General features: G+C 65.3%; 1 protein-coding gene across 4 annotated transcripts in view; it reads left to right on the forward strand.

Annotated features, from left to right (window-relative positions):
• RARA (retinoic acid receptor alpha) overlaps window positions 1-22,127 on the forward strand; it is a 65,024-nt gene that overhangs the window by 22,919 nt on the left and 19,978 nt on the right. For 2 of the 4 annotated variants that reach the window (XM_073325661.1, XM_073325659.1), the window contains exon 2: window positions 1,871-2,329. In XM_073325661.1, the coding sequence (XP_073181762.1) occupies window positions 2,152-2,329 (178 nt within the window). In that variant the 5' untranslated portion in view covers window positions 1,871-2,151. Of the gene's footprint in view, window positions 1-1,870; window positions 2,330-8,637; window positions 8,756-18,220; window positions 19,092-22,127 lie in introns of those variants that run through there. The other 2 variants (XM_073325663.1, XM_073325662.1) reach the window with 2 other exon arrangements.

Below are 22,127 nucleotides of genomic sequence, written 5' to 3' on the forward strand. Positions count from 1 at the left end.
CAGGCAAAGCAGCGACGGGCACGGCAGGGCGGTGCCCCGTTGGTCTGGTGTGGCCCCGGGCTCTCCCTGGCCAGGCAGCCACACACAGGTGCCAGCAGGTGTCCTGGGGCTAATGGGTCTCGAACTCGCTGGGAAGGGCTGTGTTGCCCCTGGCAGTCTGGCCCAGGGCTAGGACACCGGGCTGGGAGCCAGGACTCCTGGGTTCTGTTCCTGGCTCTACTTGGGTTCCTTCCTGCCCCCTTCCCCCCAGGTCTCGCACTCGGGGCAGCGCCATGGGGTACCCTCTCAGCAGCTCCTGTGCCAGGCAGGTCAGGGTGGGGCCCTCCTGGGTCACCGCTGGGCCCTGCCTTCCCACCCCTTTGAACGTCCCCCTGGCAGCTGGCCCAATGGCGCATGGGGTGGGCCGGGGACAGGGCTCTGGGGGGCACGTGCCCCTTGGTGCAGGGGTGCCCTCCTGCCATGCCCTGAGCCCAGTGCCTCGGGGGCAGAGCCGGTGGGGCCTGGGCTGGGGGACTCCGGGGCTGGCTGGGACTTGGCCGTGGCTCCTGGCACCCAGCTCTGGATTCTAGGAAGCGGCGGGTCCCAGCCAGGCCCTGCCGTGGGATTGGAGGAAAAGGCTCCGGCTCCGGCCCCGCCCCGGCCAGCTCCAGCAGGGGACAGAGTGGGTGCCCCCCCCCCCCCGGCCCCAGCTGTGGGCTCCCCTCCCCCAGCCCACGGCTCTGCCCCTCGCCTGGCTCTCAAGGGAGCGTGGCCCAGTGGTCACAGTGGGGAGCCAGGGCTGGCCCAGGGGTCGGCTCTCTGCTGTGGGGGAAAGAGGGGCGGCGGCCTGGGATCCAGGACTCCTGGGTTCAGTCGCTGATGTGCTGGGCGACTCGCGCTGGGGCGGCTCCGGGGGGCGGAGGAGGAATCCTTGGCAGGGCTGCGGGCGGGGAATGGCTGGCTGGAGCCCAGGAGGCCGGAGCCGCGCTGAGGGGTCCGGCTCTGGCTGAGCCTGACGCATTGTCCGGCAGCACTTGGCACCAGAAAATAGAAACGGCCCCTGCCCAGCCCCCTGCGCTTGGGCGGCTGCAGCCGAGTCCCCAGGGCCTGGACAGGATGCGCCTGTGTGCGCTTGGTGGGCAGAGCCCATCGTGCCAGGCGGGGCTGAGCGCAGCTGCCAACCCGCTGCCATCCTGTGCCCACCCTGTGCCCACCAGCGAGGCTGTGGGTCAGAGCCGGGGGCGGGGCTGCGGGTCACGGTCGAGAGGTGCTGGGAGAGGAGGGAGCCTGGGGGTCGGGGGCACCTGGAAGAGGGGCCCGGGCCCTGCCGCCTGCGCTGGGCCTTTGTCCCTTAGCGCTGGGACCAAAGGGCTCTGGAGGCTGGGGAGGGCCAAGGCTGGCAGCCAGCAGCAGACCTGGGGGTGGGACCCAGGTGTCCTGGTTCCACCCCCTCCCCCCATGCTCCTGTTCAGTGCTGGCTGGGGCAGCCTGGCCTCTGGGTGCTGACCTGGCTGGAGGGGTGGGGGTTCTGTCTCGTTCTTAACCCCCTGCGCCCCGGTTCTGTCGCCCAGGAGCCCTCCTGGCCCCAGCACCCCCGTTTTGTCGCCCCAGATCCCTCCCCCTGGTATCCCTGTTCCTTTGCCCGGGCCAGGCCTGGGGCACCTGTGATCTCTGTCCTGGGATACTGATAGTTTTCATTCACATGGTGCTTCACATCCGTGTCTGCAGCAGGGAAACTGAGGCACAGAGAAGGGGGAGGGGTTTGCCTGGGAGCCAGGGCTGGAACCCAGGTGTCCTGTGGCCGTGTATCAGGCTGGGTTCCTGCAGCACCTCAGCCCTTGCCCTTGCCCCCTCGCTAACCAGCCCCCGTTTGTCTCTGCTTCCCTTACAGCTCCAGCGCCGACGTGGGCCAGGAGCCGCCAAGAGGACGCCACACACGTGGCGTGGACCCTGCCCGCTGGTGCCAGAATCTGCCTGCAGCCCCAGAGGCCTCGTGGAAGGAGTGGGGAGGCTGCCCTGGCTCCTGGGCCCCGGTGGGCGCCGGCCTAGCCCCGCAGAGCGCTGCGTCCCGGGGAGGCAGCAAGGCCCTGTTTCCCGGGGCAGCCCCATGGAGCTGCCCGTGGTGCTGCGAGCTGCCTGCATGTGACTCTGCCAGGACTGTGCATCCACGCCATGGCCAGCAACAGCAGCTCCTGCCCCGCGCCGGGGGGCGGGCACCTCAATGGGTACCCGGTGCCCCACTACGCCTTCTTCTTCCCGCACATGATTGGGGGCCTCTCGCCGCCGGGCACGCTGGCGGGCATGCAGCACCAGCTGCCTGTGAGTGGATACAGCACCCCCTCGCCAGCCAGTGAGTACCGTGCCCGGGTCGTGCCCTCTGTCGCCCCGGGGAACGCCGGGCGCAGCTGCCGTGATGCGCATTTTGGGGCACTGGCGGAGCGATGTCATCTGTGAGCAGGGGGACTGGGAGCCAGGGCTCCTGGGTTCTGTTCCCAGCTCCAAGAGGGGAGTGGAGTCTAGTGGTTAGAGCAGGAGGGCTGGGAGCCAGGACTCCTGGTTCTGCTGGCCACATGCCATGTGTCTCGGGCGCATTCCTTGCGCCTCTCTGTGCCTCAGTTTCCCCCATTTGCCAATGAGTGGGGTGCTGGTTTGTGAGGCTGGGCTGAAAGGCCAGGGGGAGACTTGGTGGGGTGGGGGTCTCTGGGTCGCTCTGCCCCCTTGTCCTGGCCCCTTTTAGGGGAGGGGAAATCATCGTGTTCAGCACCAGGAAGTGCTGCCCGGCTGGGGACATGCCTGTTTATAGCTAGCCCCCTCTCCCTCCACCCCCTTCCCATCCCAGCACATGCTTCCCCCCTGCGCCTGCCCACAGGGCCTTGACTGGGGCATCCACGACTGGGTAGGGCCCAGGGCCTCGCCCTCCCTCACTCCCTTCCAGTGCTCAAAGGGTTAAAGGGACCCTTCACCCTAGCTGTGATGTCAGGTCCGTGCTGGCCAATTGGGGCTCACAGCAGGAAAGCGGGGGGAGGGGGGGGCGCCTTGGGGCCGAGCTGCTGTGTCTGGGGAGGAGCCGGGGGCCAGGTGCCCGGCTAGGAGCACAGAGCCCATCCTGCAGCCAGGCTGTGTCCACCTGCGCCAGCCACTCCGGGGCTGTCCTTGCGGGGTCCCCCCGCTGGCTGGATGCTGTGGGGTGCTGGCCCTGGGCACCCCATGGGGGGCTGCTCTCAGGGCACGGAGCTCTGAAGTACGCTGCCCCCCCTGTGCAAGGACCCTGGCACGATGACTCTGCAGCTGGTGCTGGGGGTCAGCGTGCCAGGCTGCTCTTTGGAATGAGGTGGGAAATTAAGGGGGATCCTGGCGTCAGCTCTGCCAGCAGCTGGGGCAGGTGAGCTCCTGGGCTGGGCTGCCAGCTCGAGCCAGCTACGGCTCTGCGGCAGTGCCAGGAGGTGCCAGCTGGCACCGGGCGCTGCCTGGTCAGAGACAGACCCTGCCTCAGATCCTCAGGGAGCAGAGTTGGGGGACCGGGAGCTCGGGGGGCTGGAACTCACAGCTGGTCAGAGCAGAGCCTGGGCAAAAAGTCGGTGCCCGCTGGGCCATGCCCGGCATCTGGAGTTAGGGGCTCGGCACCTCTGGCTGGGGGAGTGTCTGGCTGCACAGACCCCACCCCCACCATCTGTAAGGCAGCACCCCTTCCCTCCCCCACAGGCCCCGGACCCGCCGGTAAGCCCAGCTGGGGGTGGGGGGCCACTGTCCCGGGGCTGGCGTTAGCCTGGGTCGGCTCCGTGGGGGCGGGGAGGAGGGCTGGGGCGGCTCCGGGGGGGGGGGGGGCGGCCGAGCGGGGAAGGGGGGAGGGCTGGGTCGGCTCCGGGGGGCGGGAATACTGAGTTAGATCGGTTGGTCCCCGCCCGGGCACTGGTGCCGTGCCAGGCATGGGCAGTGCCCGGCCTGGTGACTCGGTGGCACTGGGACCCCTCGGCATGTCGGTGCCTCGTGATCCGGCTCCGGGCCGTGCCCGCCTGGAGAGGGTTGTTGAAGAGCCTCGCGGCAGGAACCGAAGGGTGAACAAACCTTGAGTGCTGCCCTGCCCGGGGGGCCGCCGCACCCAGCCCCCATGCCGGGGGCGATCTGAGCTCAGCCCCAGGGCCCAGACAAGGGGGGGGCAGCCCTGGGCAGCCCCCAGTGGCTCACGCTCTCACGGCCTGTCCGTGGTGCCGGGAGCTGGGGGGCTCCCCCGGGGGGGAGTGGAGGGGTACAGAGCCATCGGCTGGCCTGGGAGGGATCTGCCCCCTACCCCACCCCTAATATTGACCCCATCTCTTGGCCAGAGCGTTTTCCCTGCCAGAGCAGCTGGTGCTTCGTGCCGATCGAGGACCCTGCAGGCCCCCAGCCCTTGCTGTGGGGTGCGCACTGGGCTGTCTGCAGGGGGTTGGGCACTGCCCTGGGGCAAAGGGCAGCCACAGTGTGGTTGCTGCGGCTTGTTCCTCCCGGAGGCTGGGCCGTGGGCTCACCCGGCGTGGGCAGCCTGCAGGGCTGTGCTGAAGCCAGGACGAGGCCCTGGGTGGCTGGAGTCTGGCTGGGACCCTTGACACTGGCCCCGGGGGGTGCAGCATGGCTGGGGACCCCTCAGGGGGGGTGGGGGGGTGAGTGCTGTGCCGTGCCGAGGCTGGTGGGTGCTCCCTGCCTGCGGCCGGGGCGGGGTGTTAATTGGAGCCGCTCGCGGAGAGTTGATAATTGTTGTGTTTATGCCCCGCACCCGTCAGCCGCCCAGCTGGCTCTGCTTAGGGGGAATCTTGCTTCAATTAGTGTGGCCCTGCTGTGAGCCCGTTAGGCCTGGCTGGGAAGGGGGGGGTGCTGCTGGCCTGATGGGGGGTGGGGGGGCAGATGTCTGACAGGTCCCCTTCCTGTCTGCACCCCTCCCCCCTCAGCCAAGTCCCCCTTTCTGGGTCCTATTCCCCACTCTGCCATGGAATGGGAGACCTCTGCCTCGGTTTCCCCATCCATCGTGTGAGCAGTTGCAAAGGAGGCCTGCTTGTCTCTGTCCCCCATGCCCCACTTTTTTCTGGGGGGGGCTTCAGCGCCCCAGCTTAGTCACTGCAGAGCCCCCTGGGGAAGGGAGGGGTCCACGGAGGCCTGCTGGGGCCCGGAGCTGCAGCAGCATTCGCTCTCCCGGGGACCTGCCTGCGTGGCCCCAGTTTAATTTCCCGATCAGCGTGTGGCACTGGGATGGGGGCGTGGAGGGGGGGTCCCCACTCCCCTGTATGAAGTTCCTTCCTCAGGCTGCAAACTGTCCCCCACTCCTGGGGCGGGAGGTGGCTGGGCACAGCGCGTGGCTCCCCCTGCCTGAACTGGCTGGCCAGATCCTGCTCCAGTGGGATTCAGCCATCAGCTGACCTATTTCCTCCCCCTCCCCAGCTCTGCCGGTTCCCCTTGCTCCCAACCCGCAGCCCCCAGCTAGCCCAGCCCTGGGCTCCCCCTCCCCAGCTCTGCCCTCGTCCCTCACTCCCGACCCACAGGACCCTTCCCTCTTTCACACCCCTGCTGTTTCCCTGGAAGTGCCCCTCCCCCTGGGCTGGGTTCCCTCACCCCCATTCTGCTCTGGGGCCTGGCTTTGACCCCCAGGTCTCTCCACCATCGGGGCCGATTCTTCCACGGCCCCTCATACGATTTAAAAACAAACTGCAACGAAAGACGCCCCCTCCCCCCATTCTCCGGGGGTGGTGGGAGGGTTGACCAAGTGGCTCAGCGGGGTGGGGGATGGAGGCGAAATTCCGGTGCCCCGGGCCTGGCCGGGTTATTAATGGGCCCTTTGTTCAGCCCCTCGCGGCGGCTCCTGGCCCCCGAGCTGCGGCTCAGGGAAAGTGACAAATCGAATCGGCCTCTCGGCTGCGGCTGCGATTTACCCTGACAGGCTCGTTCATCACCCGGCCCCGGATAATCACAAACACCCGCCGCGGGGGGGACGGGGGAGCCTGGGACCGGGGCGGGGGCTTGTGTCCAAATTCGAGTGCGGCTGCCTCTTTTCGCTCCCAGGCCAGTGCCCAGCCTGCTCGTGGGAGCTTTGTGGGCTATGACTGCAGAGCCTCGGGGTGCGGGGAGCTCCCGTGGGGGCCCTGCTCTGGTGCTCGTCATGTTCCTGTTGTGGGGTCTGGCTGGCCGCTGCGTGCGCCCAGACATCCCCCTGTGCTGGGGGGCAGGGGCTCTTTGCCATGAGCCGGGGCGTTAATTTGTGGGCGCAGGAGCCGTTGGAAGGTGCTGGGGGCGAGGGGGGCTGCTTGCTTGCGCTCCTCCAGAGGCTGAGGCTCTGGCCAGGTGTGGGGCCCTTGGGGGCTCTCCTGGCTGGCAGTGCCCATGGGGCAGGGAAGCTCTCTGAACATATCACCAGTGGCCCCATTTCCCCCCCCCCCCCTCGCCTGCCAGCCCTGCACTTTTAATGTGCCGCTGAAAGTGATGGCTGAATATTTCATGCAGTCGCTTTAAACAGATCACCTGGGGCTGTGGGTGGGGCCGTGGGCAGTGCAGGCTTGGCGCTGAGCCATGGCACCGGCGTAAGTGGGCAACTCCATCGATGATGCCAGCTGCCTCCGCGTCACCCCACATTCAGCCGGGCGGGAGTTTATGAGGCGCAGGGGTGAAGCCCCTTTCCTGTGTGTGTCTCTTGTGGTTTTGCCGGGGGCTGGGAGTCAGGACTCCTGGGTTCTGTCCCTGGCTCTGCCACTACCTGCCGTGTGGCCTTGGCCAAGTCCCTTTCACACTCTATACCTCGGTTTCCTCTCCAATCCTTTGTATATTTACACTGTGAGCTCTTTGGGTCAGGGGGTGACTCACAATGTCTGGGCAGTGCCAGCCGCCATGGGGGGCCCCTGCTCCAGGCTGGGTCTGGGCAGCGCCTGTTGTCACAGGCCCTGTCTCTAGGTGACGAAACACGTGGTTGCCAAGGAAGTTTGGTGGGGAGGGAGGATCCTCGTTTAGGTAGGACCTACACTATTTTGTAGGTGGAGTACCCGCTGCCCATGTGTGGCACTCTCCAGGGGGCGGGAACCCAGGACTCTGGCCTCCCATTCCTGGGCCTGAATCCTCTCCCTCGCGCCCGCAGCTGGGCAGCCCCTGGGTCTGGGGCGTTGTGCCAACCCCATGTGGCCCAGCTGCTGCTGTCCCCCGGAGCAGGGGGCCCGGTGCAGGGAGGGGGGCTGGGGTTAAGTAGCCGTCCCTCTGTCCTGTGTCCCTCCCCCCCATACAGGCCCTAACATGACCCGAGACATCCTGTGCTCCTGCTCCGGGCGGGTGCGTGGTCGTTCCCCCGCGGCCCAGCTGTGCTGCAGCTGGCCTGGCGGCCTCTGGATTTGTTCTGTCCTTGGGCGGGTGACAGACAACTCAGAGCTGGGACCCCCGAGCCTCTCCCGCCCCAGGAGCCTGGCACCAGGCCAAGCCAGCCCTGCTGGGCTGGGCACAGCTCAGATCAAAGCCCCCAGCTCAGACCCCTCTGGCCAGGCTGATGGGGGGGCCCCTTTGTGCTGGGTGCTGCAGCCCCCACATCGTGTCAGATGCTGCATGGACACAGAGCGAGGGCCCCCCCCCCAGCTAAGCTCTTTGCCCAGCTCAGCCATGGTGTATTGAGATCAGTGTGTCAGGGGGAGGGTCCGTTGTCTCCATGAACCTTTTGGGGCCGGAGGGAGCTGCCAGCAGTGGATCCGGCCTGGGGGGTTGTAGGGCTTTGTCCCCGCGCTGAGTGACGGGGCAGGAAATCGGATTCCAGCCGTATCACTTCCCACTGCCTCGCACCAGTGCCCCGGGCATGGCCGAAGGGGGGCCCCCCCGGCTGCATGCTGGTCTGGCCCAGGGGAGGGGAGGCTGACGGCAGTGGCTCGTAACCCCCCCCACACACACACAATGGCCGGCCGGTACCTGCCTCCAGGGATCCCGGGCTGACCCCTGCCACAAAGTGAGCAGTTTGTCTCTGGCTGGGTGGGAAAGGCGCAGAAATCCAACCCAGTTTCTGTCCCTGGGGGCCTGCCACAGCTCCCAGAGCCCCTGCCCCCCCGGCACTCTCCTCCACCTCTGGGGGGGAAACTGAGGCACAGAGAGGGGCAGGGACTTGCCCAAGGTCACACGGGCAGTAGGTGGCAGAGCTAGGAATAGAACCCAGAAGTCCTGGCCCCCGCCCCCTGCTCTGGCTGTGAAGGAGCGGAGCCAGGGGGCCCGTGCCCTGCCAGCTTCCTGGGTCCCTGCCCCTTGGTACCTGGCTGGAGCGTGTGGTCCTGGTGGCTGTGACCAGCCCCCTGGCAGAGGGGATAGTCGAGCTGAGCCCACCGGCCTGCATGAGACCTTCGTGCCGGTTGCCCCAGGGCTCCGAGGATACGGCCAGTGGGGCTGGCCCAGCTCAGGAAAATCCAGGGGGCTGCGGTGAGGGGGGCAGGAAGGGGGTGTCATGCTGTAGGGGGCAAGGGGACTTGGCAGGGCTGCAGGGGTCAGGGCACTGCGAGTGTCCAAGGCCCCCAGCATCTCCCACCCGGGCCCCGCTGCTCTGAGAACCTCCTGCCCAGGCCGCTCCCAGGCCAGGGCGTTGGCAGGTTCCTGTGACCTGGTTTGTGCAGTTTCGTAAGGGCCCCCAGAAAAGGGGAACCGAGCCTGTGTTGGCCAGAGCTGGGAGGACACCCATCGCAGCAATGCCCAGCCAAGAGCCGCCTTTCCCGAGACCTGGGCCTGGGGCTCACTGCTGACCACCTGGAGGGAGTCTCTTCCCCCCACCCTCCCCCCAATCCGGTTGCCACAAGAGCTTGCGGTATTGTGGGTTTTGGGGAAGGGAAGGGGTGGGGCCGTCAGCGTGGGCGCTGGGTGGGGGCGAAACTGGCCTGTGGCCACCAGGATGTCCCGGGAGGGGATGCGAGCACCTTGCCCTGCCTGGCAGGGGGATGGGACATTTACAGCTCCCTGGTGGGGAAACTGAGGCACAAGGCAGGGAGGAGACGTGTCTGAGGCCTCATGGGGGGTGGCAGAGCTGGGGCATGACCTCCCCCACTGGCCCCCAGTCCCGTACCCTGGCAGGGGGGCTGTGGGGGGCTCTCCCGACAGCCACCTAGAAATGTTCCCTGACCTTTGTCTGGGCTGGTGGCTCAGCTGAAGCCCTCTAACTGCTCGGTGATCCCAGCCGCCTCGCCCGCTCTGCACCAGGCCCCATCGCCCCCGCTGGCCCAGGTCTGCCACATTCAGCAGCGTTCGAGCCAAAACCCCGGTCCTGGCGGCGGGGGAGCATGGGTGGGTCCTGGGCAACCCGCGTGCTGTGGGGGGGGGGGCACTCACCTCTGTAGCCCCATCCCCTCCCACCCTGGCTCTGGGGCAGCCTGGTCCCTCGGGTGGAGCTCGGGCCCTGGTTCGAGGAGCTGTTGTGGTCCTCAGGCCCCACGCATCCATCCGGCTTCATGGGGCAGCCTGCTGGCCAGACCCGCTGCGGCAGCCGTGGGGGGTGTGTGTGTGTGGGGGGGCAGGTTTAAATGCCCACTGGGGGACCTCCAGGCACTGGGGGTTATCCCCAGCCTGTCTAGCTTAGGGGGCAGCCCTCCATTGCCCAGACCCTGGATGCCATCAGTGCCCTGGCACGGTCCACAGGTGCTGCGGAGCTCTGTGCTCAGCGCTGCTGCCCCTTGGGGGGCCCTGCCAGCTCCGGGGCGGGGGTGCATAGTGGACTCCTTATGGCAGCACGTCCACCCGTGCTCCCAGCAAAGCCACGCGCATGACTGGCTGCAGAGACTACATCTCCCAGCGTGCCCTGGGCCAGGATGCAGGGGGGGGCAGGAGTGCTGCATGCTGGGATATGTAGTCTCTCTCCAAATGACACCCCCCCCCCCAATCATTAGATGGCTCTTAGCAAAATCACTTGACATTTTCCCTCTGTTTAAAGTGTGGGTTCAGGTCGTTTGCCCCCCTCCCCTCCTTGTTGCGGGGGGTGGGGGCTGCCTCGAGATGGCTTCGTCCTTGGCTGAGTCCCTCTGCTCATCCCAAGGAGCGCTGGGCACCCTGTGGGGGGCTGGGCTGGCCCCTGGACAGGGCCCAGCTGGAAGCCCCAGCCCCGTCCCACCATGTCCCCTCACCAGCTGGGCTGTGACTGCACTTTGGGGCTGGACCCTGGGCCATGCCCCAATACACAGGGCAGCCTGGTCTAGAGGGTAGGGCGTTGGCCGGGGAGCCAGGACACCTGGGTTCTATTCCCGTCTCTGCCACTGACCTGTTGGGTGACCGTGGGCCAATTATTTCCCGGCTCTGTGCCTCAGTTTCCCTTCCCCACATGCCCATGGCTGTGATTATGGGGGACCCCTGCTAAGTGGGGTGATTTTGGGAAGCGGTGGGGGAGGGGTGTCACCTTTGGGGTTCAGGCGCTTGTGTCTTTGCGGGGGGTGTTGGGAGCCCCATAAATTAGGCCTGGGGGAGCCCTGTGTGTTAATTTAGCAGTTTATTCAAATTACCTGAGCCCAGCCTCACGCGATGTGTGTGGGGGGAAGGTACCATGCAGTTGCTGTGTTTGAAATCCCCCCCCATCCCATCCTAGCCGGTGTGGGGTGGGCTGGGGGCAGGGTGGAAGACCCCAGCCCAGAGAGGCAGGAATCTGAGGGTGATGGTTGCGGGGGCATGGCCCCATCAGCCATCGGGTCCCTTCCCTGAGGGCACAGCCCAGGCCTGTGTCGCCATGGGGACGACCCTGGTGCCAACCTGCCAGGCCAGCACCTCTGCGCGAGTTAGTCTGGACGTGGCGGGCGGAGCTGATCTCCAAGCCCGGCCCTGCTGGCATCATGTAAAGAACCAGCCACAGCCCAGAACTCCCAGAGCTCAGCCTGCAGCTGGCTGCTCGCCCGGGCACTTCCGGGTTTGTCCAACAGCCGAGCTGGGCACGCCCGAGGAGTCCAGCCAGCTTGGGGAATGCCAGCAGTGTGCCCCCAAGGTCTGTGCCGTCCTCGCTGCTGGTTACCTGTGCCCGGCCGGCCAGCTCTGTGCAGCAGGACCTGAGCCTCCCTGGTGCCCCCGGTGCCACCCTAACTACCCTGGTTAATAATCATCGCAGGGGCCGGGGAGAACCGGGCCGTGCCTGCCAGGACTCCCTTAGACTGTCCTTTCTCTCTGCACACCCCCTTTGCCGGGGCGGGGAGATTAACGAGCGCCCGGCTGCACCGCCAGCGGATGGGAAAGCCCATTAACTAGGTTGCTTCTCCATCATCCTGTCACGGGCGGGTTTGGGGAGAGCCTGGAATGTGCCTCTCAAAAAGGCCTGCCCAGCTGGATAAATGATCCCCTTTGGGGGGTGGGGGGAGCTGCAGGGAGAAACAAAAGCCGAGCGAGGGAAAGGAGGGAGGTGAATAGCGCAAGACAATGGCCCTGCCTGCAGTGAGGGGAAGGGGACAGGGCGTTCTGCCGTCCGGTTCCCCTGGGTTAGATAGTATTGGGGGTGGGGGGGTCTCTTGCAGTGGAAGTCGCAGACTCCCCTGGGGGATTCGGGGTGATCGGCTGGATGTTACACTCTGGTGACCTGCCCTGCTCTGGAATGCCTGCCTTTCCTGGGGCTGGGTTGGGGTGTCCCCTTCTCTCTGGGGATCCCCTCTGGTTGCACAGGGCGGGTTCTGGGCACCAGCCCCGCTGGGGTTGCTTGCGGGAGCCAACTCTCCAAAGGCTGCAGGAGTGGGCTTGGGGTCCTTGTTCAGCCCAGCGGGTGCTACTGGGGAGGGGGGTCTTGTCTCCTGGTGCTCATTACAGCTAAGTCGGGGGGGACCGGCTGAGATGCAGGCAAGCGAGAACCTCTGCCGGTGCCAATGGTCACAAGTCCCACACCTGGCCCGGCCCGGTCTGTAGGAGAAACCGTCTGTCTGCCTGCGAGGGCCGGTCACTGGGGAAGTGGGGAGCCCGCTTCAAATAGCTGCTTGTTGGGCAGTGCGCATTCGCACCGTGGGGCTGGGAAGGGGCAGCGGGAAAGCACCGATCCAGGGCTCTGATCCTGTCACGTTACAAATAAAAAGCCGACCGGCTCTGCTTAGTGATTGCCCTGGGCCGCCTCGCTGGACCCAGAGTGATCCCAGGGTCTCCGCTCCTGTTCTCTAATGCCCTCGGCCTGGCGGGTGCTGACCCCTCAGGGCTGCATGTGGGCGCTCGGTGCTTGGGAGACTCTGGCCCTGGGTAGCAACTGCCTGTGGTACTGGGCACAGCAGCGGGCAATGCCCTGGCAGCCTCCCGCCTGAGCGAGCTCACACGTGGGAGCAGTTTTCCCGGCCTGCCAAAATTTTCAGTGTATCGAAGGATTTTTCTGCCCCAAATCAGGGGGAAAAATGAAAGTTTCAAAAATGTTTTGAACCAAAAATCGGAAGAAAATCTCTGCCCTGGGTCACTGGCCGAGGTGGTTGTGGGGGCTCGGACCACGGGTAGTTCTTTGGCTGTAAGTAGCTGAATGTTTGAGCGCCAGGCGATGGCAAACGGCAGAGCGGGAACTTTCCCATCCAGGTTTTCTTCAAAGAATCTTCGGTTAGAAAAAGTCCTTGAGGCTGACCCCCGTGTATAATTCCCCCTCCTTTGCCATCCAATCAGGGAATGGAAACGCACCCACCTGACTTTAGGCAGCCAATCGCATGCGTTGTGATGAGCGACTTGACAGCTGGTACCGTTTTCGAAAGTGGTGGCTGGGGAGGGGGGCAACCTGTGCCCTGGGTTTGGCCGGGGCCGTGTTCTGCCCCCGGTGCCAGGGCTGGAGACGCCCAGCACCAGACCAAACGGGGCCTGCTGAGGCCCCGTAAGCAGAGCCCCTCCGTGGAGATGTTGCCTGTGGCACAATGTTATGGGTGCAAGAGCAGGAGTGATACCGGGGCGGGACTGAACGCCCCGGGGGGGTGCTTTGGGCCGATGCTGCACCCAGGGCTCTGCAGCGGGGCCTTAAGGAAGGTGCATCTCTAGGGGGCTTATCACCTGCAAGATCCCAACTTTCCCGCATGCCCTAGGGCGCGACTGGCCTCAGAGGAGTCCAGAGAGGCTGGGGGTTCTTCCACTCTTCCCTTCTCTGCTTGTTTCCTTTCTCTTCTCTCCTTCCCCAGCCCACCCCCCCTTCTGCTCAGTCTGCCTTTGCAACAGGGACTTTGCATGACTAACAGCCTGGTGAGAACCGGAGAAATGTTTTCTCACCATGTTTCACACGTCCAGGGTCAGGTTCCAGATTAAACACTGGGGGGCTAGCGGTTTTATTTTGGGAAGAGAAGTTCGTGTGCGTGCATGTGTGTGTGAATGAGTGTGCGCACGTGTGCAGCCAGCCGGCCAGGGGAGTGCATTCCCCTGCTCGATGTTAAGTGCTTTATGGAAAATGCCCAGTTCCTCCGACTGTTTCTGTGGCCCCTGCTGGGACTGCCATACTCTGACCGGCGGCTCTCCTGGCTGATGCAGGGTAGAGCAGCGAACACCCGGGACATGGCCCTCTGCTTTAGAGGCATTTGCACGGCGCGTGCGAGCAGGTTTTTCACCGTTGCACTGGTGTGTGATTAGCAAATTGCATGTTTGGGGCGGCTCTGGTTGGAGCCTGTGGGTTTGCGTCGTTCCCGGCAGTTAGCGGGTTTCCCTTGTCTGCAGCCGTGGGGTGGCGAGGGAAGCCCATCTAATTCCAGGGCCCTTTGCTCGGGAGCAGGGCTGCCTGTGAGGAGTGATGAAGAAGTCAGCCCTGTTCTGGACTAGGCTCCGTGGCCGGCCTGGCTATGGTGAGAAACAGGGCGGGCCTGCGGGCTGTTTTCTGAGCTGTGACTGCTCAATTTGTTGCAGGTTTCTAGCAGCCCTTCCGGGTCCGGCTCCACAAGTCAGGGCTCCGGGATTCTGTGGCTGGGGGGGTTGCGTAACCCAGATTGATACTCATCTCCCAGCCAGAAACCTGGGTGCCAAATTCTGCCGCTGTGCTCGGGCCGAGCAGCCCCTTCCTCCTCGACGGGGCTTGGCAGCTGCTCCCCAGTGCAAGCGGCAGGCCGGGGTCCGTGAAGGTGGCACTGTCTGAGCCTGCTTGGCACACTGCCGGACCTCGGGGGGGGGACGCTGGTGACAGAATAAACAAGGGGCCCAAGATTTTCCCGAGCGATGCACCGGGAGAGTGCCAACTCCAGGCACCTGGCAAAGGGCCGAGCACCAGCCCCAGAAATAATCCAAAAAAACCACACCCCCAAACCCACCAGTGCCCCTGCAGCCGGGGGGTCCGAGAGCCGCCTCCTAGAGTGCAGCGGGGCTTCCAGGGGGCCGGAAATGATTGAGGGGGTTTTTAAAAGCAAAAGCGCTCGGGGGTCATATGCGCTAGGGAGCATCCCAAAGGGCCTTTGCAAGCCCTGGGTGTGAGGGGCCAGGCCCGGGGCTTGGCTCTGCCGTAGGCTGGTCAGCCCCTGGCCCTGTACCAGGCTCACCCGGGGGGGCCAGCTCTGTGTGCCAGCAAATGAGGAGCGCAGTTGGGCCTGGCTGGCCGGTCGCTCCCAGTTGCCCAATTGAGTTTGGCTTTTGCGTTGAACTCTTTAACACAATTTTTACTCGTTTTTCCTGTTGTCGGGGGAGGGGGGAAGGACTCCAGAACCCCGGGACCGAAGTGGGCAGCGGCTGAGTATGAGGAGGAGAGATTTGGGGGGGGGACGGGGGGCTCTGTGTGTGTGTGTGTCCCCCCAAGGTGAAGCATTCCTACCGCAGGCCGGCCTGTTTGGTTCTTTCCCGGCGTGTGTTTGAAGCCAGCTTTCCTTCCAGCCCCAGTAAATGAGTCAAAGCAGACATTTGTCATGTTCGCTGCAGGAAGTTGGAAGAGTGCTGGGCTTTTGTTCAGAAACCTGCTGGCTAAGCAAAACCTTTGACTTTCTATTATTATTTAAACAGGCGCTGCTGATGCCTTGCTCTCTCTCAGGCGCACACATGCCTCCAGGTTTTTCGGGGGCAGATTTCAGACAAGCCTGCTCAGCCCAACTGTTCACTTTTTTAGGCCAGCGGGGAAGGGAGAGGGAGTTGCAGGGGGGCGGGTTAATGCATGGGGAGCCCAGCCCTGTCACATGCAGATAAGGCCGAGAGATCAGAGAGGAAGGGGACCTGGTTTCTTTCACTCAGCTGCATGGAGCCTGCAGGAGGCCAATGGGCCCAGCATGGCTGCTAAAAACCCCAGGACTCATCAGGTTGCTTTGGGAGGTCGAAACTAACCAGGAGGCTTTGGGGTGGGGGCAGGGACCCCAGGGGCCTGGCAGTGATGTGGGGGCTGGCACTGGAGTTAGGTTGTGCCTCTCTGACCTTTTGTGGGGGAGTGCCTTACACCCCATCCTACCTCCCACCCCAGCCTGGGTCACTCTGGGGGAGTTGCATTGTTCCCTTAAGGGGAGTGGGGTGGAAAGAAACTGGGAGATACCCTCCCCTGCCACACGCCCACCATAAAGGCCCTTGTCAGGTTGTATATCTCAGCTGAATTCCCGCAGGCCCCCTGCTCCTCTGAAGGAGATGGGGGTGGGTTTTTACTGCGCCCCATGGCCACGCGATTGCAGCTTTCAGGGCAGAGGGGGAGGGGGGAAGGTTATAAAAAGGCTTTCTCGCAGCTCGCACGTCCAGCGAAGCACCCAGCGCCCGTGACAAAGCCCCGGGGTCTCCAAACAGACGTGCGAGACCCTGGCACTGCTGAAATCCACTGTGAGCCCCCCCCGAGAGAAGGAGGGAGATTTCTGAGGGGGGGACTTGGCTGGGATGCCTCGCCACGGGGCACTGACGATGCCGATCCTGCGGCCCGCACATCAGCCCCGGCAGCCGTGCAGCTGCTGGAGGGGCAGCGGCTGCCTGGGTGGGGGAATCCCGACTCAACTGACCAGCGAGCGGTGCCGTCCTGTGGACGCGCCCACAGCTTCCTGGACCTGGCGTCCTGCCGGATTCCTCCCGGAGGGCAGGGAGCGAGGAGGGGGGATTGGGTGTCGCCCTGCTCTGCTGTCTGGGACGTGCTGGAGTCTGGCCCCGGACCAGTTCTGAAGGCCCAGCTGGCCCGGGGTGGGGGAGGGGTGGGGTGGGGCGCTTCCTGGGGCGCTGTGGGGAAGGGGGCAAGATCCCATAGCTTCCCCACCCACCCCCAGCTCCAGTTCTGGTGTGGGGTGAGCAGCTGGTCTTCTCCTGGCGAGACCTTTCTTAGGCCATGATCCTCAAAGTCCAGGGAGACGAGGCAGCTGGGGTGAGCACTGTGTCAGGTGCTGGCCAGGGACCCAGGAGTTCTGGGCTCTGCCGCTGGCCCTAGCCAAGTCCCTTCCCATTTGTGACTCAGTTTCCCCTCTTGCCCTTTGTCTCTTTCAATGGAAGCTCTTTGAGGCAGGGGCCTTGATCTCGGTGGGGGCGCCCCGTGCTGGGAAGAACGGTGAAGTCTCCGTGCTGTTTCAAGACTCGCCGGGCAGCACAAGTCGCTGGGTGGCGCTTGCTTGCTGTGCCGCTGCATGGGGCAGCCGAGCGGAGCTTGGCAGGATTCAAACTTGCAGTTTAAGGAGCCTGCGTTTTCCCTGGGCCCCGGAGCAGGACTCTCCATCCCCTCCCAGTGGTTCCCCCCTGTGAACTGCTCCGTGAGGCAAGGGCAGCCGGCTCGGGGAAGGGGGTTCAGCCTGGACTGGGCAAGGAACTGAAATGCCTGTGAGCTCTTCCCTGCCTGTCGCACCTCGTGCCAAGGCGGCTGCTTTCTGCAGAAGGTAGCAGGACCCAGGTGCGCACTGCCTGGCCTGGCTTGGAAACGGAGAAGAGGGGAGAGGGCAGGTTGTAGCTTGCAAATGGCTTTGCAGGCTGCATTGCTGCTGTATCCCCAGTCGATGTGTGTGGGTGCAATGGGGGGGCAGAGCCAGGACTCCTGGGTTCTTGTCTCTGCCCCGGCCTTATTGCCTGGCCTGGGTGTGGGGATCAAGTCTCTTCCCTGGGCCGTGTCTAGGGCAGCTCTGCACTTACAGCCCCGCACAGGGGCTCGGTTCAGCAAAGCCCCAACCGAGGGGAGAGCGTCTCTCGTCGGTGGAGTTCACTCACCCACCTCCCCAAGGGGCGGGAGCAGCGCAGGGGGTTCGGCTGGTGTAATGGTGGCACTCGGGTGTGGACAGGGCTGAGCAACAGGGCAATACCCCGGGCTCCGTTTCCTCTTCTGCAAAGATGGGGCTGGTGCCCCTGAGCCCCTCCTGCAAGGGGGCAGGCGCGTGGGGGTACAGTGCTCCATGAGCCGGCACGGCCGCGCACTAGGACGGGCGGCAGGGGCCTGGCCAGGGTCAAGGACTGCAAAAATCTGGGGAAAGCATACAATGGGGGGGGGGGTGTATTTCTATAGATTTCTACCCCCGAAGAAATTCGCTGTCTGCCTTGTATGGCTGGAGCTGGCTGGAGCCGCAGCAGGGCTGGACTATCCGTCACCGCCCCTCGCACCCCCTCTGCCGCTGCACGAACTGGAACGGGACCCAGCGCTGGGCGCTTACAAAGTCAAGTTCCCCTCCCCGGCCCCTTTCTGTCTGTCAGGTGTTTGTGCAGCCGGACACCGGGGGGGCGTCCTGGCCATGACGGGGGCGCCCGGTGCTACCTTAATACAAACCAGACCGAAATGCTGAGCTGGGCCGTGTCCGTGCCCCATGTGAATCGTGATCCCCCGATCCTGCGCTGGGCGCTGGCCTCTGCTCTCGGGCCACTGGGTGCAGGGCTGGGGGCTCTGAGGCACCTGGCAGTTCAGACTCTGTAGCTGCAGATACGAATGGGGGGTGTGGGGGGGTGTCACACGTATTAATGGGACAGGGAGATGGTGTGAATCCAGGTGGCGGGGAGCCAGGATGCGGTTCGGCCGCTAGCCTGGGCTTGGGGAGGTCTGGGCCTAGTTCCCAGCTTTTCCACAGGCTCCCCATGTGGCTTAGGCTCTGCCTGCCTCAGTTTCCCCGCTGTCCAGCGAGGCCAGCAGCCCTGCCCTGCCGCACAGGGGGTGGAGGGTAAACACAGGCAGGAGGGGAGGGGCTGTGAGCGCTCCTGCTCCGTGCTGGGGAGGAGCTAGGTTGTGTTATGTTGTGTGATGTGATGTAATCCTCCGGGGGGTAGGTAATTAGGCGCTTGCAAACTCTGGGGCCCGCGGTAGGTGCCGTGAGCGCGCAGGAAGCGGCGGGGGCGGGGCGCGCAGGATCGGGGCCCGGGCGCGGGTGGAACCGCTGGGGCGCAGCTCGGCGCGGGGCGCACCCACGTCGCTGTGGCTGGAGCGGGGGCCCGGGGGCGGCGGGGCCTGGGGCCGGGGGTCACGGGGAGGTGAGGCGCTTGCGGCGGGTTCAGCCGGAGTTCAGCCGCATGCCATTAGGCAAATGAGGCGGGCGCTGCCGCGCCGGAAAAGGCCCTTCCGGCGAGGGGCGCCCCGGGGCCGGGCCGTGGCGCAGCGCGGCGGCCCCGCGCAGGCAGCCAAGGGGTTAAGGCCGCTGGGAGGCGCCGCGTGGCAGGAGGGATTTTCAGCCGCGGCTCCGTGCGCAGAGCAGACGCGCCGGCCGCAGCCCGGCTCTCCGGGGGCGCAGCGCGCTGCGGGCGGCCGAGCCGCGGAGCCGAGCCCGGGAGGGGCCCCCTGGAGGCCGGCCGGGCCGGGAGCGCCCCTCCTGCCCCGCGCGGTTCTCAGCCCGCGGCCGGCTGGAGGCTGCCGCGCCCCCGGGAGCGCACGGAGCGATGGGCTCCTCGCCGGGGAACTAGCTGCTGCGCCCACGTCTGAGGGGCCCCGAGCCCCGGCTGGGGCGGGGGGGTTTGTTCCCCAGCGCCCCCGGCCGTGGATTTGGGGCCGGTCCTGGGCTGGGGGAGCCCCCTTCGCACGCTGCGGGGCCCGGGCCCCAGGTGTGGGTCTCCGAGAGCGGCGAGCGGAAGCGGGGTCCGGGGCCCCCCATGGCCCCTGCGTGGGAGCTGAGCGCCTGGACGGCAGCCTGCTGAGGGGCTTGACCCGCCTGACCCCGACTCTGGGCCGGGCGAAGGAGCCCCCGGGAAGATGTACGAGAGCGTGGACGTCGCCGGGCTAACCCCCAGCCCCAACCCCTTCCTCATGATGGATTTTTACAGCCAGACTCGGGCCTGCTTGCTCCAGGACAAAGGGATCGGCCCCCCCACCCCGTACGGCCCCCCGCTCCGGAGCCAGCCCTGGAGCAGCTCCAGCCACTGTAGGTATCATCCCCTGAGCGTGTGGAGAGCGACCCGGTGCTTGGGCGCAGGGGGCCCTGATCTCTGCCAGGCCTCCAAGGTCCTGCCAGCCCCCCTTGGTTTCCTGGCCCCAGGGGCCGCCCTGCTCTGCATGGGGGATGGCAGGGCACTGGCTGGAGGCAGCGGTGTGCAAGGGGAGCAGGGGAGCGTTGTGTGGCCTTTGGGGTTGGGGCCAGAATTAGATTCGGCTCCTGGCTGGGAGCAGCCTCCTGAAAATCCGGCTGTAATCCAAGGGCTGGGCTGGGAACGGGCTTCCCCTCGCCGGGCCTCTGCGGCTCCTCGCTGCACATCCCTCCTGATTACTGCTAGGGCTAATGCCCCGCGCCGTCGCCATAAGCAACCCTTGGCCTAGTTAATTCCCGCCTCCCCCCGCCTTGCCTCGCCTGGGCAGGCGGCTGGTGGGGTGCTGGGGGTCCCCGGCTACACTGGGCTTTCTGGGAAGAGCCTGGGATTGAAAAGCGGCTCCCTGGCCCCGGGGGGGGGGTGTGTGTGGAGGGGGATGAGCGGGGTATTTACTGCCCATGATCAGCTCTCTGACCAAATCCAATTAACTAAATAGTCTGCTGTGGCTTTATCCGATCTATGTGTGGGGGGCCGTGTGTGGAGGCAGGGTGGAGCTCCCAGGAGGGATCATTGTTTCCTGGAAAGCCCCCCCCCCATACCCGTTCACATCCCAGGCCTAACACGAAGAGGCCGGGTGCCCTGTTTTCCGAAGGGCAGCCAGGGAGCTGAACCCATTTCTCCCCCCGCCCTCGGCGGCTCGCACCAGCCCAGGGAGCAGGGTTGTCAAAGCCCATCAGGGGTCCACCGCTCCTGGGGCTGGGGGAGTAGAGACCAAAACTTCAGTTTGCCTGGGGCCACCAGATCTGCCAAGAGTTCATATGCCCCCCGGCAGGCGAACCGCAGTGTGGGACAGCCAGGGTGCCAAGGGATGCATTCCTCGCACCCTGCCCCCATGCAGCCCCCCAGGAACTGTCCCGGGCCCCTTTGGAGCGCGTGGGGTCAAGACATAGTTGAAACAGAGTGAGTTTAAGGCCGCTGGTTCTTTCCCAGCGCCAGGCAGGGTGAGGAGGAGGCTTGGAATGGGGGTGTGTGTGTGTTGGGGGGGTGTTTGAAATGCAGACTGGGGTGGAGTGGGTTAGAAATCGGCTCAGTCCCCCAAGAGGCGGCTATTGCCTGCTCCGAACAGGCCAGCTGGGATCGGAGCGAAACAGGAGAGAAAAACAAACCGAGACACACAGACACAGAGACGTGTGGGGAGCGGAGGGGCTGGGAGCTGGGTTCCTTGGTGGGACCCGGGGTTCTGGGCCTGGTGCGTCTGCGTCCGGTCCAAGGCCCTTTGGAGCCAGCAGCACTGCTGAGGTCCGAGCCTTCGGCCCGGTTACTGGGATGAGAGGCCCGTCCTTTGGGAGGGACAATCCCCCCCTTTGTGAGGCGCTGGGCTGGACGCAGGGCGAACGCGCCGCCCTGCTCTGTGTCTGGGCTCTTTGTAGATTGTTTTCGCCTTGGGGGGGGCTCTGGGGCCCTCCCTGCAGAATGATCTGCCCTGCCCGGCTCCCCAGGGATACTGGGTCTGGATGGCAAACAACAGCCGGCGCCATGCTGGGGGAAAGTCCTTGCCGGGCGGGGCGGCTTTCCAGGACTTTGTTATGGAGGGTGAAAGTGACACCCCCTTGGATGCCAGCTTTCTGGGGCGGGCAGCCTCTTCTGTTGCCTCCCCCTTCCCCGGGCTGTGCAGGAGGGCAGAGCCCCAAGGCGCTGAGCAAGTGCACCCGGGAGACTCTCTTGTCTTCCAGTGTCAGGGCGGCAGCCTGAGCTGGGGGATCCACAAGGGGCAAGGATGGGGGGACCCCCCCAGCTGGGTTGGCCTGTACTACTGAGCCAAAGCGATGCCCGAGACCCTGCCTGGCATTGGAGCTGTTAGCTGCCACCTGAACTGGGCCCGTTAAATAAAACCTCCCAAGGCCAGCGCTGGGCCTGGAGTGCAGCCCCGGTCCATCCAAATCTGCCGTGCCCAGCCTGCCCTCCTGGTCGCCCAGACACGACCCCCCCCCTCCCCGATGCCCAGCCCCTGGGCGCTGCCTGCCCTCCTGGTCTCCTAACACCCGCCTCCCCGGCCCAATCTCCAGAGAACAAAGTCCCTTTTTGCCATTGTCTGTGGGGCCCTTTGACCTTTTGCTCTTATCAGGGAGTCAACAGGACCCTCCTCCGGGGCCTTTGTCAGCAAGGGGGGTGGGAAGCTCCTTGGGCAGCTTGTTGGTTTTTTGGCTTAAAGCTTCTAAAAGGTTTGTGTCCAGAGGGCGGAGGGGGGCTGCCCTTTTGCCTTCCCCTCCCCCTCCAGGTGTTGCGAAAGGCCCGGGCTGGGCCCTGGGGGGGCCTTGGCTGCGCCCCAGAGCCTGGGGCCGACGGGGTTTATTTTCAGGCGCCTGCTGGTGCAGGAAATAGGATGCAGGTTTGGAAGGGTGAGTTGGCCACGCGTCGTGCGGCCACCTCCCTGGCACTGGCAGCTCTGGCCTGATCTCGGCTGGCCTGGGCCGGGTGCGCGGGGGCTCCCTGGTGTCGGGTGGGGGTAGCTTGCAGGAATGGGATGTGCTCTGCTTGTCCTGCTCCGAGAAGCCTAGGCCGGGATGTGGAGGCCACTGGTGGGGGGGCGGGTGCCGGGCGAAGCGAATTAGCACCATCTAATAACTGCCGGTGTCTGGCTGGGGGGTGGGCTTTCAGAATAGGAGGGGGGCACGGATTCAGAGCCTGCTGGGGAGGAGGCTCTGTCTGTCCCAGTGCCTGGTCTCTGGCAGCCTGTGAGGAAGGCGTCGGGGTGCCCCGCACTGGACGGGTGTGGAGTAGCCTGGTTGACAGTGTCCCTTCCGGGCGCTCAGCCCCGGGGCTGCTCCGGGCGCTGGACCCACACTCCTCAGAAGTGGTGGCAGAAACCTGGCTGCCTGGTGAGGAGCCTGGGGTGCCTGGCGGAGCGGGGCTGGCAGCTCCTGGGTTCTCCC

This window comes from Lepidochelys kempii, chromosome 27 (genome assembly GCF_965140265.1).
Source record: "Lepidochelys kempii isolate rLepKem1 chromosome 27, rLepKem1.hap2, whole genome shotgun sequence".
NCBI classification, from domain to species: Eukaryota; Metazoa; Chordata; order Testudines; family Cheloniidae; genus Lepidochelys; species Lepidochelys kempii.